The 19,287-nt window shown below is 36.4% G+C and overlaps 1 protein-coding gene across 1 annotated transcript in view; it reads right to left on the reverse strand.

Moving 5' to 3' along the window:
- Positions 1-688: 688 nt before the first annotated feature.
- Positions 689-19,287, reverse strand: part of LOC123868281 (dual specificity protein phosphatase 22-like) — a 56,831-nt gene continuing 38,232 nt past the window's right edge. The window contains exons 4-9 of the mRNA XM_045910720.1: positions 16,150-16,321; positions 14,283-14,436; positions 9,650-9,823; positions 8,481-8,670; positions 4,426-4,748; positions 689-4,320 (exon numbers count right to left, since the gene is read on the reverse strand). Coding sequence (XP_045766676.1) covers positions 4,721-4,748; positions 8,481-8,670; positions 9,650-9,823; positions 14,283-14,436; positions 16,150-16,321 — 718 coding nt within the window. The 3' untranslated portion in view covers positions 689-4,320; positions 4,426-4,720. The remainder of the gene's footprint in view (positions 4,321-4,425; positions 4,749-8,480; positions 8,671-9,649; positions 9,824-14,282; positions 14,437-16,149; positions 16,322-19,287) is intronic.

Genomic DNA, 19,287 nt, shown 5'->3' on the forward strand with positions numbered 1-19,287 from the left:
AAATATCACTAATTGCTTTAAAGGTGAGGGAAAACATCCTGAGTCTTTATGCCTGAGGGTTTTCCATAATGTTCTCAAAGGTGTGTGAAGTCTTCCTGCCTGTGAAGTGGTAGACACTATGGCCAAACTCTTTTCATTCTGAGACGAGACCTGTACTCGGTAGTGAGCCGGCAATGCGTTGATTATGTTCAACAGTTATATTATCCGAATCGTAAATGTTTGCTGCTGGTGGTACAAAAACAGGTAGAAATTAGAGAGGTCATCCGATCCGAGTCCGTGAAAATACGGATATAAAAAACTGACCCAACTCGGATATTGCTTACGCACTAATCCGATCTCTGATCGAATTTCAAGCTATTCAGCAAGCATCTTTGACATATCTACCTACGTCATACGTCCGATTTGAATCCGAGATACTTTCACGGATTTTAGTTCTATGACTACTTCGAAAAGTATTATAAAATACTGCATCCGATTCGGATGCAGTGCGTAATCGCCCTTACGGAGTGATTGACGACCACAGCATAATCACTTTCCATCAGGTGTGATTGTAATCAAGCGCTTGCCTATAATGAACATCCTCTCCAGCACAGCTTTTGTTGATTTTTCAGCCCTTGGAACCCGTGCGGTTTTCCGTATGCTGTGCCGCAACATAGACAAGGCTTTAAAATATACGAGTAGGTAGTATAAATAAAAGTCAGTGACGACCTTTACGGTCTTGCCACAAAAATTTAACAAATACTTAACTGATGATTAAATAGATGTAATATTATGTCAGATTTAAAATAAACACGCGTTTAACGTTTGTTTGATTTTTGTGGTAAGACCGTCACTTTGCATTGTAGAGAGTTATATCACGATAGCTACTAGTTGTACTATACAAATCTGATGCAGTTATTTTATGCTGAAGCTTTAGGATGATGACTATAAAATATCTGAACTTATTTTTAAGCAAATAAAACTGTATGATATTGAGTACAAAGTTAATGATTTCGAACACTGAATACAAGCTTCCCTTTTACTTTTACTCATTTCCAAGCAAAACGGCGTAAAACTGCATCTACTAAAATTGAGTCCAAAGTTCGTGATTTCGATCAAAACTGTACCTTCATAGGTACAAAATTTCAGCAGCTTTCATTGAGTTTTTGCTCCTGTAATGTTTTTTTTTTCAGGTCAATTACACCGTTTTGTTCTCCAGCTCCTCATTGGTTTTCAGGTATCGTATTGGGTTATGGGTATCTAAGTAACCTACTTGGGCTCACATTTTCTTAAGTTAGATTACACAAATAACTGCCGTGATTAATTACCTTAACAAAATAATCTGGTAACTATAATTGAGCAAAGAGAAGGTAAGTAGTGAGGGAATCGTTGCACTTTGTTCCTCTTTTAGCACAACCTAGAAAGGTACAAGAAAATAACTTAAAGCTATCGTAGCATGCAGATAATATAGGAATTAAGTATAGGCACATTTTGTCATAAAAAATCCATTAAGTTAATTATCTACATAAAATAAAGAACTCACCAGCAAAATATTAGTTGTTATTAAATTATAAAGAATTCGAAGGCAGCCCCTAAAGGTACCTTTAGCTTTAGATAATTTATTTTATATAGAAATATACATTAGGTTATAGTTAATTAGCTTAAGTAAGTATTTGAGAGATTAGAAAAACTAATAATTTTAAAAGTTTTTATAGTTAGACACTCTTGGAATCAAGATTTTTGCTGACATAGTCCCCTCTCACACATTTATTTACCAATATAAAAGTTTCACTTTAACCTTCGTCTGTTCCAGCCAGACGCTTAACAACTATTCATCTTTGCTTCAAACTGCCTAGCACTTAACTTTTATAAACTTAAATATTTAAAATATTTTAGAATTTATTTGTTACGCAGCCAATCTGTGCGTATCAGCTGTCTTATAAATACATATTAAGTATATTACCATCGCATTTACTTCAAATAATATTATAGCATACGACTTAAAGCTCATCGCGCACTGCAAAGTTGAGGCGGAAACGAAGCAGCATAGATGCGTGGAAAGACACGATGGTTCCATAAAACTCGACTTTTACCGCAACAGCTGTTTTTTTTTCGGAAGAATGATCAAGTGATCAATTTGAACAAGCGGAAATATTACCTATATCGATGTACCTATGCGTCAATTGTTGATGTATTGCAGGTGCCTGTAAGTTTTCTATCTATTGCATTGTTTTTGCCATTGTGCAGCGAGGGAACCTTTTTTTGCAGATTTTTATACCCTAGCCTGCGCGAGTGGCGCCCGCCTCTACTTTGTCCGGTGAGCGATGCGCCTTGGGCGTATTTTTAGCCCTTAGAACTAATAATTTGAAACATTCTTAACATTATTTTAAACTCTTCACCATCACAGGGTTCGCTTAAAAATTCACTGTCGTTTTAAGTTTGAATAAACCAGCTCTTGGTTTATACAATGACAGAAGTGACAGACACAATTATTAGTTTCGTACCGTTCTAATGGTTTTATTACGCAGGTACTGTAACGTTTCAAGGTCATAGCTCACTAGATCCACCCGGCACCCGACCAGCACCACCTCGTCGTTCAGCGTCCACTCGTCTACAACTGCTCCACCAGTGGGCGCCGCGTTGTCACTAGTGAACCCAGATGAGCTATGCCTTTAGTCTTTTGTAGTAATTATTTCGTTGCAAGAAGTTTCTTAGCGTCTAATGCAACAATATTAGGTAATTTTAATATAGCTTTGCTTAAGCTACGAGATTTTACCGTAGCTTCTCGGAAAATGTAGCGCCTATTTCGTAGCTATGTAGTACATTCGTAGCCACTATAGCGTTACGAGATACTTCTGTAGCGTAGCTACGAGAAGTCGTCGTAGCACCTATGTGGGCACTATTTTAACAATAAATGGTAAGTTCGTAACGTTTCGCGTTTATGCAATGTAATCGTGGCCATAATGGTAATATGCCTTTTCTTACTAGAGATCAATAGTTAAATAAAATTAAATTTTTCGGTTCCTAAATAAAAATTGTTCCCTCCTAATTTTATCATCAATTTAATTAACTAACCTGAATTTACGCACAGGAAACATAAGTTTTTGGACTGCTATAGGAACATAACTTTTGCCAGTTTTTGTTTTAAAACTTAGGCACATACATATATTAAAATAAAAACCACAAATACCGGTAAATTACAGCAAAATATCGGTAGGTACGCGTTTTTAACGATTTTTTTTAAAACTTTTAGCTATACACTAAAACTTCCTCACAGCCCAGCACAATAGAATATACACTTACTTTAGCTTTATTCAGAAACACTAGGTATCTATTATCTACTTGCAACACGCTTTCAACACGCCTTTAGGTACTTAAACTCAAGTATCGCATTTGGTAAAGTCTTTATAGTCCAACTCCTGTAGCATCAATCAGTCCTTAGCGATGTGATGTCCTAATGTATAATTTCGTTTAGGTTGCGTATAACGCCTGAGTAATAATATGCAAACGTGTGTTGTAAGATTTCCCCGTAAAGTAGGCTTGCACAAGGATACATTAAATTAATTATGTGATCGCATACAAGGCCAAGCGCTTCTAGTCTGCCATACCGGGTGCGATTTCTGAGGCAGGTAATTTTTATTACTTGAAAATGCGACTCTTGGGGCAGTGTGCGATCATCTTGGAATAAAAATAGACATACATCGTGAATTGTGAGGGCCGCTTTAGACAACTACAATTTATAAATAATTGCAAGCCACCTGCTTCGGCTTTGCACTAGTAGTACAAAGTTGCATAGATTTATTTGATAAATCTAATGTATAATGTCCATTATTGTCTACTTGCAATAAAACCTACACTGAGTTACCTACATTCGTAGTTTTTATTGGAAAGTGACTTCCGAAACTTGCGTAATTATTGTTGCAAGTGTTATAAATTGCTAGTGATGGGCACCTTTCATATTGGTTTGAATAGCGTTCACCAGATAAGCTCGTTAGCTAGATTTTCGGCGATTTAATCGTCAATTATTATCATCATACTTCAGCACATTTACACTTAACGTTTACATACCTAAACCTTTTCGAAAAATCAGTCTTTCCATTTGTGAAAACCAAATGAAAATCCTTTCAGTGGATTCCGAGATTTGCGCGTAAACGTAAACAAACTTGGCGGAGGGACTTTTTTACAGTACAGTACATACACAATACAGTACAGTTTGTTTTAAAATACAGTACTAGAGTGATGATTTGTATCCACTGAGAGACTTCTGTCCTTCTTCGTTGCCATTAGAGTTGAAGGCGACACCCTGACCACAGCTTGGACTCAGCAAGGACTCAACTAATACTACTGCATTCCGAACCAGTGGTAGATTATTTTGACGATTCAAAAGCACTTGTAAAAGTTTAATTGAATAAAAATATTTTGAATTTTGATTTTCTTTTTTTTAACTAAAGCGGGTGGACGATAGACGCTCGGGGCGTCGAGCGGCTGGACGTTGGGGCGGAGACTGTGTCGATTACGAACACCACTCCTGGGTCTTTAGAATAATTATTAAAGAAGTGTTAGGTATTTGTACACACTGAGAGACTTTTTCCTTCTCTGTTATCACGCTAGCTTCCAAAATGACAACACTGAACGCAGCTTCATATCTGGACTCAGCAAGGACTCAACTAATAGTAAAGCGGGTGGACGTCAGACGCGCGGGGCGTCGAGCGGCTGGACGTTGGGGCGAGGACTGTGTGTGCTACGAACACCGCTGTACGGCCCGAGACCTGCAACAACGATTCTGTTACTTATAGCGTCGAATCTATATATTTTTCTACAGGCTTACTATAAGATTTTACATCTCACCAACCTTGATAGAATACGAGCGTCGAAACATTTCAGCGTTAAAGTAAAATGGGCCATAATTGCCTTTTTTAAATTGGTCAAATCTATCGATATATTATATCGTATACTTTGGAACGTGTGGCCAAGCGGAAAAGTTGCGAAATTAAAATCAATGGCACCTACTGAAATTTTTACTTTTTAAAGTCCGTTTTACACTAACGTTATTGTGTTTCGACGATCGAATTCTATCAACGTTGGTGGGATATAAAATCGCATAATAAGAATTTTGGTGAGTGCATATACACAGATCTAAATTACATAGTTGTAATTCCGTGGCATCACCTGGACCAGGGTCCCAGTTATTACTGAAAATCGGCACCCTTGTCTTTGTACAAGGTAAAAGCATACAACTACAGCATTGTGCTAATAGCTATGGGACCTCTTTTCGGGCTATGCATAGTACATAACAGACACTATTCCGGTGATTCTGTTTGGGGCATTTTACTTTAAAGTTATTTGAATGCTCAATTTGAGGATGAGGTAACTTACGTTAAGGAAATATTCTTTATTTTACTCTATAATAAAGTAATTACCAACCTAAGTGATTCAACAGTCCTTATCGCTTAAAGCGATATCTTAGGGGCAATCTTAAGATAGAGGATGTAATAAATTATGTAAGCGGAAGGGGTGTATACTGTATACCTACTAAATAAATAAAGTAAAATAATAAGTGATTCTTTATTTACGTTATCACTTACCATTCAGGCAGTCAACAAACACCGAATCTATATTTATACCTTTAAGATAATTTCAGTTATACATATTTGGCTAAGATCTTTCCAATCTTCAAATAAGGTAAAAATAATAATTAATTTAGCTACAACGGACCAGCTCAAACTACGAATCTAAAAATCTATTTTGAGCTAATTCTATTAGTTAATATACTTAATTAATTTAGACTAGAGCTTAGTAATTAAAAGTCAAAATAAAATTATTTTTATACTTCTATTTCTAAACACTGGTCTACCACCATACTACATGCCTACCTACTTACTTTTTAATTTCCTACCTAATTTAATAGATAACATTAGTATCAAATTAAGCGTAAACGAAGAAAGGCCGCATCGCAATAATCCAAGACATATTTTCGGTTAACAACCTAAATTATAATACCTAATTCCTCCCCAGTAGTAGATACTTAAGTATACCTACCCGGCTAGCATGGGCAGTAGATAAAATTATATCCCCCGATTATATCCACCGATGTCATAGAAATCAGTGGATATAATCGGGGATATAATTTTTATCTACTGCCCATGTTAGGCGGGCTGGTACGGTACCTTTTTATTTCGAAACATTACAATGACCAATCAACCAAGGAGAAGTTGCAGAAGTTGATCCTGTAGAATTATAAATTGTGTTTCATAAAAAAGATATATTATTGTAACCTGTGAACCACTATTTTTAGTTTTTACACCGTTCATATAATAAGTAGCAGTCAAGTCATCTGGATATCATACAGGATTCTGTTGATGTTGGCCCGCAAGTGGCATTCCAATGTAGGAACTTGCGCCTGACTGCAAAAAAGTTTCAATACTACTATTTCTAGAGTTAAACAGCCTTATACACTATAGAATTTATATGCAGTGCCTTATATGCAATGTATTTCCCTTATATGCAATGCTTAGATATATTATACCTACAATCTGCATGCATAATTTTTTACTTGATTTCGTCCATCCACTGCCTTGTTGCATTCGCTCAAACTCAGGTAAGTTACTTGGAGCTTTTATGATGCAACGTTGCGTTTGAATTTTGCCATGCGGCCTTTCTTAAAAAATGTAATAAATTATAAAACCCACTATCAAAACACTTTTATGTTTAACAGCTCTAAGGCACTTAATACGACACACAAAACCACATACACACACACACATTAAACCAAGCTGCACTTACAAGAAGTTTTTCATATCGGAGACTCCCTAAAATAACAGTTTCATTCATTACTTTAAAAGACAATAAAATAAAATGAAAATAAGAAATAATTATCTCAAACACTTCCAACTTTATTCTAAAAATAACGAAACCACTAGATCGAAAATCATTTCGCTAGTTTTCATAAAAGGAATTTATACTTAGTCTGAATAAGAAACGCTTGAAAAGATTAATCTACGATAGTTTAAGTTTTATTTTTTACTTGTGCAGAATGAAAAACTGAGGGAAAAATGGGAAAACGTGCCTGGAGGGTGTGACGTTAACTATGATAAAGAATGAAGCGACACTGAATTTAATCGGGCGAGAGTCGGGCAAGCGTCACAGAATATAAAAGTTAAATAAAACAATAAACAAAAGAGAATGGAGTAGGTAACCTTGTACGGCCGTCAGTCGGGAACTATACGTGACGCGATCACAATGAGTCGGGGTCCCAGTTGATTGTAGGTATGACCCAGGTACAACCGCCGCTTGAAATGAACAACAAAATAAAGATGAAATGAGTGATGAAATGCATTCTAATGTTTCATGAGTCTTTCATGAAAATCCGATTCCAACCAATTTTATCCACCCTTAGGTAATCAATGAAAGTTTGTAAAGCCGATTGTAGCGAGCCGCAAGAACGATAGGTAGAGGTCCATGCTAAACGCAAAACATTTTGCGGTAGGCACTTACAAAAAATGCAAACGTATGACATTATTAGAGACAATTCTTTTAAGGTTCAATGTAGTTTTATGCTTATTTCAGTAAAATATCGTGGCGGCGCGTGCGTTTTTTTAAGCTCGGCCGTAACATACGATCAGTTTACAAACGACATGAATTTGTTATGTCATGAAAAACAAAAAAAAAATGAGGTTGATTCTGAAAAACAAGTCGATATGTCCTTGCGTAGCACGTATTTATCCATAGGCATACCCTCCACTGGATCCATATTAATCGTGCTACTGCAAATCATTTGCCTACCATATATTTTCTTGTTTTGAGGTGACACCACATCTCAGAGAAAAAATCCATCCACATTAAGTACCTGGATTGGTATTCTTCCACATTAATTTTTCTACCGCACACATGCATGCTAATAAAAATTTACGCACTACTTACACATAAGTAGGTTAAACATAATATTTCTGTCATACATTCGACGTGTTATAAATAAAGTGAGTAAATTTGTATTTGCGAGGACCTTAATATTTCGCACCTCTAGATCAAAACTGTTTTTGGGCATCATTTTTCCGATATGACTATTGAATGTGAATGACGACTAAATGAATATTCAGAAAGAGCACGTCGAAATCTATAAAATCACCAATTTTCAAAATCCCCGGAAAACTTTCCAGGTAACTCCCTTTTTAAGCACCAGATGACTGAACTACCTACTCTTACAGCAGTTAAGTAAGATAGACATTAAAATTATAAAGAAGGTTTTAAAAAGAATTACTGTGTTTGAATAATATTTATAATTTTAAGCAGGTAGTTACTTTGTTACTTTTCCCGTATTCATAATCGAGTCAGGGGTCAGAAAATGAGGCATAGTTTTTAAGTTGAAATAGTTTTGATCTATTGCTGCGATATTCAGATGAGACCTGTCTGCTCGTTTGCTCGTTGTCTGATGTCCTATCGCCGTAATAGTTTTCCGTTACTATCTATTCTTTTGTTAATTCATAGACCATGAGTTTTTTTACCTATGTGGTGTTCTATGAGGTGACCCAGGCGGCGAGCCCGCAGGCGACAGCGCAGGCGTCGTGGGCGCCGACGCAGCTCGCCGGCGGGAATACTCGCTCCCTCCCACCGCCATCCCTGAACCGCCCCCCACTGGATCCAACACACGAGTTACTGACAACCCCGATGCTGATCTCGTCGGCCGGGATGAAACTAAAACGACATAAAGCGAGCTAGAAAGAAGTAGGGAAAACAAGTAGGTACCTAAAATAAAGAAGGTGTACGCTACGCTACGCTGCGCTAGGATTAACTTAGGTCAGTGAGTAGTAGAGCCCGCACTTTGCCAGATACTGATAGTTCGCGACAGGTCTACTTGGCTCCCCCCTCACAACCCGATTGCCATGTCGACCTGTCGCGTACTATAGGTTCCCTAACAACTTTAAGTCTGTATTAAGTAGACAAAGCTAATGTATACAAAAATAGTAAGTAAAATACTCTTTATTACACTCAACTATTGTAGATATAACTGACAAAATCGACACAGAATAATTTACAAGTTAGGATGTGAACGTGACCTTATCACTACTAGTGTCATTTTTTTCCAGGAATATTCCTATGTGGAATAAGATCTATGAAAATATTTCTAAGCTACCTACGTACATAAAGAAGGAGATAGATTGTATAAAAAATAGTTGGATACTATAATCAAGTGAATATACAAGTGTAAATTAAAAATTTATAACACCCCCGACGATCCAAAGTATTTGAGTTTTCCAAAACATAAATAATTATGTATTTAGGCAACGTCCATCTTGACAGCTTGACATTTGTCAATTGACATAATATTATGAACTTAACGGTTATCTAACCTTCTTTTGTACAAGAAAACTAGAAAAGAGCTGATAACTCTTAAACGGCTGAACCAATTTTTTTAGATTATAGCTAAGAACACTCTCGATAAAGCCACCTTTCAAAGAAAAAAAAACTAAATTAAAATCGGTTCATTCGTTTAGGCGCTACGATGCCACAGACAGATACACAGATACACAGATACACAGACACACAGATACACAGATACACACGTCAAACTTATAGGTCGGGGGTTAAAAATATAGAGCTTACTTTAGAGCTGGGTACCTAAATAGTAACTACTCATTTAGAATTCGTTGTTAAAAGCAAAGTCGTCAGTTACCTCCAGTATAACTATAAAGTCCGGCCGGCGATGATCGTGGTCGGTAACTAGACGTAGTGGAAGCGGTGGACAAAGTCGAAGGTGATCTCTTCAATCCACCTGGTTCCGCCGCAGTGGACGCTGTAGACGGCCGTCGAGGTCGCGGCTGCCTCTTCGAACCTGTTCTACATACACCTATAAAGAAATATATAACATGTTTTGTTTGTATAGAATTTTAACAAAATCCATAATCATCGTCTCCACGAGTAATTATATCATGGCGATTTAATTATTTAGTCCATAGAGCGGTCTCAGTTTAGCATTTTTGTTGCTTGTTTTTGTACCCTCGCATACGCGTGCCTTTATAACCGATTTCAAAAAAAGGAGGAGGTTCTCAATTCGTCGGAATCTTTTTTTTTTATGTCACACCGCATCTCGTACAGCTAGATGCGTATAATCTAACAATATGGTACGCTCGAGCCGTTTCTCTGTTGAAATCCATATTGCTACTTACTGACTGAGCCACTGCTGGTTCAGTTCAGTGCCGGAATGAGCACGTGTACACGCGCGAAATGTAGCCAGCGTGTAAACGCGTATGCCAAAACTAGCGAAAAAGTGCTAGTCTGAAACCGGCACCGCTCTAAATTCCACGGCATGACCCAATGACGTTAGGGTGCAAACACATTAGTTTGACGCAGCTTGTGCTGCGACAGACGAAGGTATTGTCGCGTCGTCTCGTCGCGATATCATCACAATAAACTCACTCGTGAGGACGGAGTCTTATGAACAAATATATTACAATCTACCACACGATATTATGTTTAAAAGCGGTACTTTCTAGCGAAATATTCGAGCACTCTGCAAACTAATTGTACATTGGTAATTTTCTGTTCCTAAGTGCTTGTGATGGAAGATAGCACAATAATTAAGCTGATGAGTGATTTAAGCGATTAATCCAGAATATGAAGTAATTTTTTTTTAGCTTAAAAACATTACCTCCTAATGTAATTACATAATAATATTATGTTTTTCACATAAAATGAGCTAAACATTTCAGGAAATATACCTATTATTAATTAAGTATTTTATTTAAAAAATATAGCACTATAACCGCGTAGCTAATTTAAAAATGTAGATAAACGATTTAGTGCTAATCAATAAATACCTTATGTAAAGTAGGTTACGCCTAGTAGCCACGTACCTAATACCTAATTGAATATCGATTTTACCTTCAGCCATATTTGAATAAAGAACTGATTTATCAGTTATTTATTTCAGTGATTATTTCGATAGTACGATAATATCCAGATAAAATAATTTTCTTGAATACATTTATAAAGCATGTCCATTGTCGAAACAAATTTACGGGTCGACCAATGCTAAAATTGATAGATTTAATAAGCAGCTATGACTAGAGGTCTGTATTTAGATGGATTATTCATCAATTAATTAGATAATGGCTTGCACGTTAGTATTATAAAAGAGAAACATTTAACAATATGTACCTACTTTTAAAGTCTTCATAAATCGCATACTGGCGCAGACTATCACATCCAACCTTACAGCATGGTATCTGGGCATAAATCAGACTGCCGCATGCTACTTATGGGGGCAAAATTAATGTTTCCATTTGTAGCATGTTGCTCCGCCGTAAAACAACCGTGCAGTTTGCGACAGTGTGCGATTAGTTATAAGGACTTTAACAGTCTTTAAAATGAACGTAGTAGGAACGGGTAAGCATTGCATTATTGCTTCTATAAAGTGCACGCCACGAAATAAGTACTAGCTAGAGAGGTCAGTGATACTCATAAGAAGCTTTATAGAGTGGTATATGAAGCAAAACGAAAAATATATAAGCTGTACTTAGTATCTATAAATTCTTCTCTAAAACAAGTAGGGTAAAGTCCGGATTGATGCCACAGTGGGATATAGACACCACGCTTTCAAAAAACCTAACTTCCCAAAATCGCAACAAAGATTGAATAGTTTTAATAAGTAGCTTAGGCACCACACACATTAATCCCCGTAGGTCGTCATGCAGAACAGATGCGTTTCGCTTGTGCGTGTGATCATATCCGTAGCGAACGCGACTAAAAAGTGGGGCATCAATCCGAACTTTACCCTATCTGGTTTAAGATATGTCTCTAAACATTAGTTGCTATGTAAATTTACATAACGTGAACGTAACTTAAGTAGCTAATGTACAAAACTGGTGTTATATTAAAATATTTAATGATCTTTAGATACAATAATTAATTATATAGGTATAATTACGTAGGTTACAATGATTGATAGCACACGATGTTGTGAGTGCTCGGTTACTTAAGTCTACCAAAACCTGGATGATTTTATGAAAAACTAGAAAGGTGGTTTGAAATAGTGCTGTAACAAACAGTTATTTATAAAATATAATTACCATTTTCATTCTGCAATTCAGCCTGAAACAGTCTTCAGCCCATATTTAGTCAAAAGAATCTTTGCTTACATAACATTAATTTACCTAATAGAATTGCAAATTTTATTTTTTGAGCAAACAACTGCCGCAACTTTATTACATTTTGATCTATCGTCCCACAACTTTCAATAGGTTGGCTAAAAGAAATTTCTTACGTGATAAATTTGTCTTTAGTTAATATAACTATGTTACTATGTAAATGCATTAAATAGCTTGATATAAGGGATTATTAGGGTTAAAGAGCGGACTGAATTCCGAAAGGTCGGCGGTTCAAACCCCACCCGTTGCACTATTGTCGTACCCACTCCTGGCACAAGCTTTGCTCTTAATTGGAGGGGAAAGGGAAGTATTAATCATGATTAACATGGCTAATATTAAAAAAAAAAACAAGGGATTATTTGCCAAAGTTGTACCTATGCGGGCTCAATTTTCAAAGCAAAACAATAGTGTACCTACGTCAAAATCTTCTATGTGAATTGAATTTTTAAAAATAAATTAATTGTATCTTAGCTTACTGCTTCTTTATGCATTCTTTTCTTATACCACACATCGATAGCGATGAAACTTTGTACAGTTGTTGAATTGAGATTTGCGGGAAGATTTCTGACATAAGAGATACTAGTCGTTTAAACAAACGGCATTGGAACGTGTGTTGGCCATTAGCTAGTAATTAATAAAATACGCATTACATTTACAGACAAACGTAATTTATTCAAATCAATTTATCTACGAATAGAACAATAAATACACAATAACACATTTTACATACTGATTTATAATCTAAGCACTTCAATACTAATATTATAAATGCGAAAGTGTTTTTTTTTTTGGTTTGTCCGTCAATCACGCTGCAACGGAGTAACGGATTCGACGTAATTTTTGCATGGATAGGTATGTCAGTTCTAAGATCCGACATAGGCTACTTTTAATCACGGGAATACAAAGAATCCCCACGGGATTCTTAAAACATACTTAAATCCAGGCGAATGAAGTCGCGAGTATCATATAGGTATTCTTATAGGTAGGTACTAGGTATCTATTAATAATAATTATAAGTAAGTATAGTTTTCTACGAGTTTAATAATATTTTGATTTAACCTATTGTGTAAATGGAAAATTTATAAAAGTAACCTACGTAAATTCGCATGGTTTTGGAAAACAGTTTTATTAGGTAAGTACTTATATTTTATTGGAAAAAATAACTAACTTTTTGTATAGTATTTTGAATCTTAACTATTGTAACCTAATAAAATAACAGTAGGTATAGCTACGAGTATATTTAGAACTAGGCGTTTTTTAATGAATACTATTTTTAACAATTATTATTATTTCTCTCTATTAAAATCGTTATCGTGAACATGGATAGGTACAATTCCATTAAGAACAGTAAATGAATTGCTATTACTCTATTTCTTAAGTCACAATGATATAATACTAGATAGGTACGTTTATAAAATTATAACCTGTAAAGCAATAATGCCTTTTATCGATATGCTTATTTCATTAGAAACAACTTTGTATAAGTTACGATTAATTAGATAAGTATATAATAATTGTATTACATAGATGTATCAGCCTATTGTTAAATAAATCATAACATAATAATATTATACACTCAATATCTTTTGATTGTGATAAATTAGTGATAGTAGGAGAAATTGAAAAATTTAAATCCTAATTTTGAACATAATGTTTATATCTGAAACCCAATAGGTACCTACTTAAATATTAAATATCTGATAATCTAAAATAGGTCACAGTTAAAATGTCCTTGGTGATAGAAATGACGCAATACAGTTATTGCGGTATCACCAATAAAAATACAGATGTACCTAGATAGGCAACAAAGAAGGTTACGAATACCTACGTACATAGAACAGACAACAAAACATACGTCAGCAAAGAAAAGTACAAACTAATCGCAATCAAGTTCTTCAACAGCCATAACACTGTTTAGCGACAATACAGTTTAGAAACCGCCATAGGTATATCACTGGAGACCGCAGCTATCGTCATGATATTTTAATGGATATTAACACGTACTTGGCTCGTATTGAACTAGTTTTTTGAATATTAGACAAGCACGCGATTGAATCTGTAAAACCAGTGGACCAATGGCTTAAGAAGTCTCATGCTAAACTGTATGTTCGCTAAACAGCGACTACCTATACTACGGCAAACGACTGCTAAATTACGTACCAGTGGGACACTGGCGGCCCATTGCGCATTTCCCTTCGCAAATGGTGCGCTGGTTGAGCATGGTCTGGTAGGAGTCGAGCATCACTCTGCACTCCGCAATGTCGCTATCTGCTAAGGCCAGGGATGGATACCGTTCTTTGAGACGCCTTCTTTCCTGCACAACATCACGTATACGTAAGTATCTCATAATACTTGCGGTGCGATATCGCATCTTAACGCATCGTGGGAATTTATGTGGTAATCGCACTGATCGATGTACGTCGTTGTTCTTGAGATGCGACATCGCACCGCTTAGTAGCTATATTGTGCAAAGTCCTAGACACACGAACTCGATCGTAAACGTCGAGGAAACATTGAAATAGTGTCGAAAATCAACTGACACAACTACGAATCAGACTTAAATTCCTTTTATTCTCGGGGAATAGTTAGTAGTTGTATCATTAAGCGATTTTCGATATTATTTCAACGTAAGCGAAGTCAACATTGGCACTGAAAAATGCTCTGCGCTGCGCTTCGCCAGATTTGCGCCGGCCTTGTCATGTATGTAGAAAATGTGGTATACGACGCAAGTTAATTAACTATTTACCGATGCTCGTAGCTAAAATATTTTTAAACTTTTAACTAAGCTGATGTTAAAACCACAGTTCCAAATGAAACGTTAAATTAAATGAAATCGCATACCTTGACTTTACACGTGTTTTCCAACCCTTTTCAAACATAAAACCGCTGAGTTATATGTACAGGTGATGTAATCGTAATGGAAATGAGTTGCGCTTTGATTGCAACTGACGCCGGAGCGTACGCTTTGTAGATCAAAGATGCGTGCCAATTCATTAGCGCTTCCAACTTCATTAATGATACAAAGGTTGATTAAAAAGGTAGGTTTTGACTAAAAGCTGCCGTAGAAAGTTTCTGTTTCATACTCGTAGTTACAATTCGGTTTTATGTAGATATCGAAGATAAATCATCAGCACCAAAATAGCACCATTGACGGCCTATTATACTGAACCCAAAGAACTGAACCAATAATTCAGCTTAGAACCGTCACAAAATCTTTACGCGTTAAGCCCGTAATTGATTAGGGAATTACTTAGCTGATGGATTTTTAATGTAGATTGACCATGAAATCGCTTAGTAAATAGAATAGAAATAACAAAGCCGCAAAGAAAACCGCATTGATTCCCCTGGTTCCAACAATTCCAACGACTATTTACAACGGATCTGGCACTATCGCTTAAAATCGCTACAAATTCCTTTTGACTCGTGAATAGAACTAGAACTAGTACGCACTACGGTAACGTGTCTAACTTGGCTCTTGGTCTACAAAATTTACAAGGAACTGTAACAGAGAGAGAGCCAGTGCGTGCTAGACCTTTGTTATATTTAATATAAGCTGAAAGTTTCTCTGCGTATTGCCCCCAATACAGGGAGCAACGCTGAGCAACTATGAAGTTAGGATCATAGTGGCTATTACGTCAAAGTATAAAGCCTATTTTTTTTCTTTATTCTTAATAGTATTAAACATCTAATCGTAAGATTTTTTACACCTTAATTACATGTTATATCAAAACTTCATAGCAGCTGATCGTTACTCCCTTGGGGACAGTACTCAGTGAAACTTTAAGCTTTTAACCGACTTAAAAAAAGAGGAGGTTCTCAATGCGTCGGAATCTTTTTTTTTATAAAATAACGAAGGTCTGGCACGCGCTGAAACTTTGCACTTATTCCATGAGAAAAAATATCATTTGATTCAGAAGGGGCCTACTTTAAAGGCGATACAATAAAGGACAAATGATACTTACATATTTTGTATTTCAGTAACCAATTCCCGGTGCTATATTGATGTACTCAGTGGTATTTAACTTACTTCAACAAGCTTGTAGGTCTCGAAGTCCTGCAGCTGTCTCTGGAAGCCAAGGTTGGGGTTGGCAACAGCGCGACCTGCTCGCACCACCTTCAGTGCTTCCCGCCAGTTCAGAGGGGTGACGGACATGATGTATGCCACCGCCACCGTCACGCTCCGTGACATGCCAGCCAAACTACGAACAAGATAAAACATATTTTAACGTTTAAACGTGGTTTAAACTATCGTGAGTGATTTCTATGATAATCTACTCGGGAAAAAAGTCGGGCTTACGTCAACTTAGTAACACTAAAAAGTGTTTCAAGTTTCAAAGTTAGATACCTAACTATACCCAGTGGGGTATCATATGAAAGGGCTTTACCAGTACATTCTAAAACTGATTTTTATTTATTTTTAACCGACTTCCAAAAAAGGAGGAGGTTCTCAATTCGTCGAGATCTTTTTTTTTTTTTTTTTTTTTTATTTTTTATGTATGTTCCCCGATTACTCAAAGACCCCTGGACCGATTTGGAAATTTTTTTTTGTTTGAAAGGGTATACTGTGCAGGTGGTCCCATATAAATTTGGTGAAGATCTGATGAATATCTTCGGAGATGGAGAACAGAACTCATCAATGGATAGGAGCAAATTGCTCGCGATCAGTGTAATAGCTTAGTAAACAGTAGGGTTTTAACTGGGCACAGCATATTATAGTACGGTGGGGCCACTAAAAATTGTGAAATAAAAAATTTTCAAAAGAAAAATAAAACCGACTTCAAAAACGACAAACACTAAAAAGTATGGAGTAGTACCCGAGTATGGAACCCTCGGTGCGCGAGGCTGACTCGCACTTGGCCGGTTTTTTTTGTATAAGTATAGGTATTCTAGATATCCGTACCCACCTACAACTAAAGTACTCACCTATTGTTACCTGAGCGAAGGTGAAAGACAAAAGCAAGCCTACAGTTTGTCAATTGCTCTTGAAAATCTTAAACAATGTGACCGACTTGGCTCTTCAGGTAGGTATACAAGATTCAAGAACCTCCGAAAATACACAATTTGCATTTTAACTTTAAAAAGGATAGATGAGAGCTCTTCCATGATTTTATTCTTTATTATATTCCATCAAAGGTTTTGAAGATTTTCTCTTTGAGTCTTCGTAAATGTTAAACGTTGCAAATTTACAATAAAAGCTGCTAAAATTTTTGCGAACTCGCCTGGCATAAAAGGTTTAGTAGAGCTTTCAAACATTGAATTCAACAAACGAACTTTAGTGGAGAGATTATATTGGGCAAAATGGGGCGTGGCTTTTTTTAATAAGCTAAGCCCTCCATCACCGATGTTCCTTGAGCACCTTCTAAACTTCAATATAATATCATTAAGCAAAAATATCATAATGTATTCATATACATACTTCCATACTAATTTTATAAATGTGAAAGTGTTTCTGTCGGTCTGTCTGCTATCTTTTCACGGTCTAACAGTTTAACCGGTACTGACGAAATTTGGTAGAGTTAGCTGATATACATTAGCTTCTTTTTATCCCGGAAAATCAAAGAGTTTGCACGGGATTCCTAAAGACCCATCCGCTTAAACGATTTGTAACTGGTAATTTGGTACTGAGGCACTCGTAACTTGTGTCGCTGCAATTGACAGACAATTTTTTATCCCGGAAATTAATCCGTTCCCACGGGATCTTTAAAAGCCTAAATGCACCCGGACGAAGTCCCGGGCATCCTCTAGTGAAAATTTAAGTTCTTAACCCGTGGCATACCTACGAGAGATTTAAAACCAAAAGCCGTGGTTGCATTGTGGCGCGTTGTATGGTTCTCGTCGCGCGGTGGGCGGCGGGTCGAGGTCACCTCACGGGAACTAATTAAAAGGTAAAAGTGGCCTTTTCCGTCGCCCAGGTGGAACTGGAGCATTAAATTGTTTTTTCATGCTTATTATGAGCTTCTCACCATTCCTCTTTAGCATATAAGCCAGAGTTTTAATCTGAAAATTCTTGGAACTTGAAACTTTTTTGCTAATAGGTACATTTTTTTTCCTAAGCTACCTTTATAAACTGAAAGTATTATGAATTCTAAATTGACTTTAGAAATATGAACTTAGAATCTAAAAAATATAAGAAAATGGTAATTGAATAGAATATTTATCATTATTTAAAAAAAAAAGCCGGGCATGTCAGCTAGTATTCCGTAAAGGCACAGGAAATGTTTACTGTAGAGTTAGACGTACCTAAGTATGTTTTCGTACAAAAATGTTGATTTCATATTATATGTTGGCGCTTTTCCAACTTTCCAAGAGACCAAACAAACAGGTTAAGAACACTTGTGCAGCCGCCCTTGTTCCCAGGATTAGTTTAGCCACGCGATCATAAAACGTCTCATACATTCCCAGTACATGAGCCTATATACGTAAATTATATCATTGGGAAACCTAAGACTACCTACTCATGTGGTTTAAATCCCTCTGTGTTCATTCTTGTATTTGGCTTACGTGAAAACTCAATTAATTTGGTAACTAAGTAGGTATAGTCAAATTGAATGCGTAAAGAATAAAGATTAGCTCACAGAAATCCTCTCTCAAAATTAACTGACCAAATGCGCGTCAGACTCGCGCGCCGAGGGTTTCGGTCCTTGGAAGAATACTTTTAAGTAGGTGATTATTTTGTTGCTTAAATTATCTCCAACTGCAAATATAAGTTCCGCAAAATTTTTTTTTGTGATATCTACAATATGAGGTACGGAACCCTAAAAATTAGGTACCTAGGTAATTGGAGGATAAATGACCCTCGAAAATTAATAAATCGGCGCAGACTAATTAACAACAAGCTTTTCATTAGAATATTCAGATTTTTAACCCCCGACCCAAAAAGAGGGGTGTTATAAGTTTGACGTGTGTATCTGTGTATCTGTGTGTCTGTGTATCTGTGTATCTGTGTATCTGTGTATCTGTGTATCTGTGTATCTGTCTGTGGCATCGTAGCGCCTAAACGAATGAACCGATTTTAATTTAGTTTTTTTTGTTTGAAAGGTGGCTTGATCGAGAGTGTTCTTAGCTATAATCTAAAAAAATTGGTTCAGCCGTTTAAGAGTTATCAGCTCTTTTCTAGTTTTCTTGTAGAAAAGAAGGTTAGATAACCGTTAGGTTCATAATATTA

Source organism: Maniola jurtina, chromosome 9 (genome assembly GCF_905333055.1).
Source record: "Maniola jurtina chromosome 9, ilManJurt1.1, whole genome shotgun sequence".
Taxonomy (NCBI): domain Eukaryota; kingdom Metazoa; phylum Arthropoda; class Insecta; order Lepidoptera; family Nymphalidae; genus Maniola; species Maniola jurtina.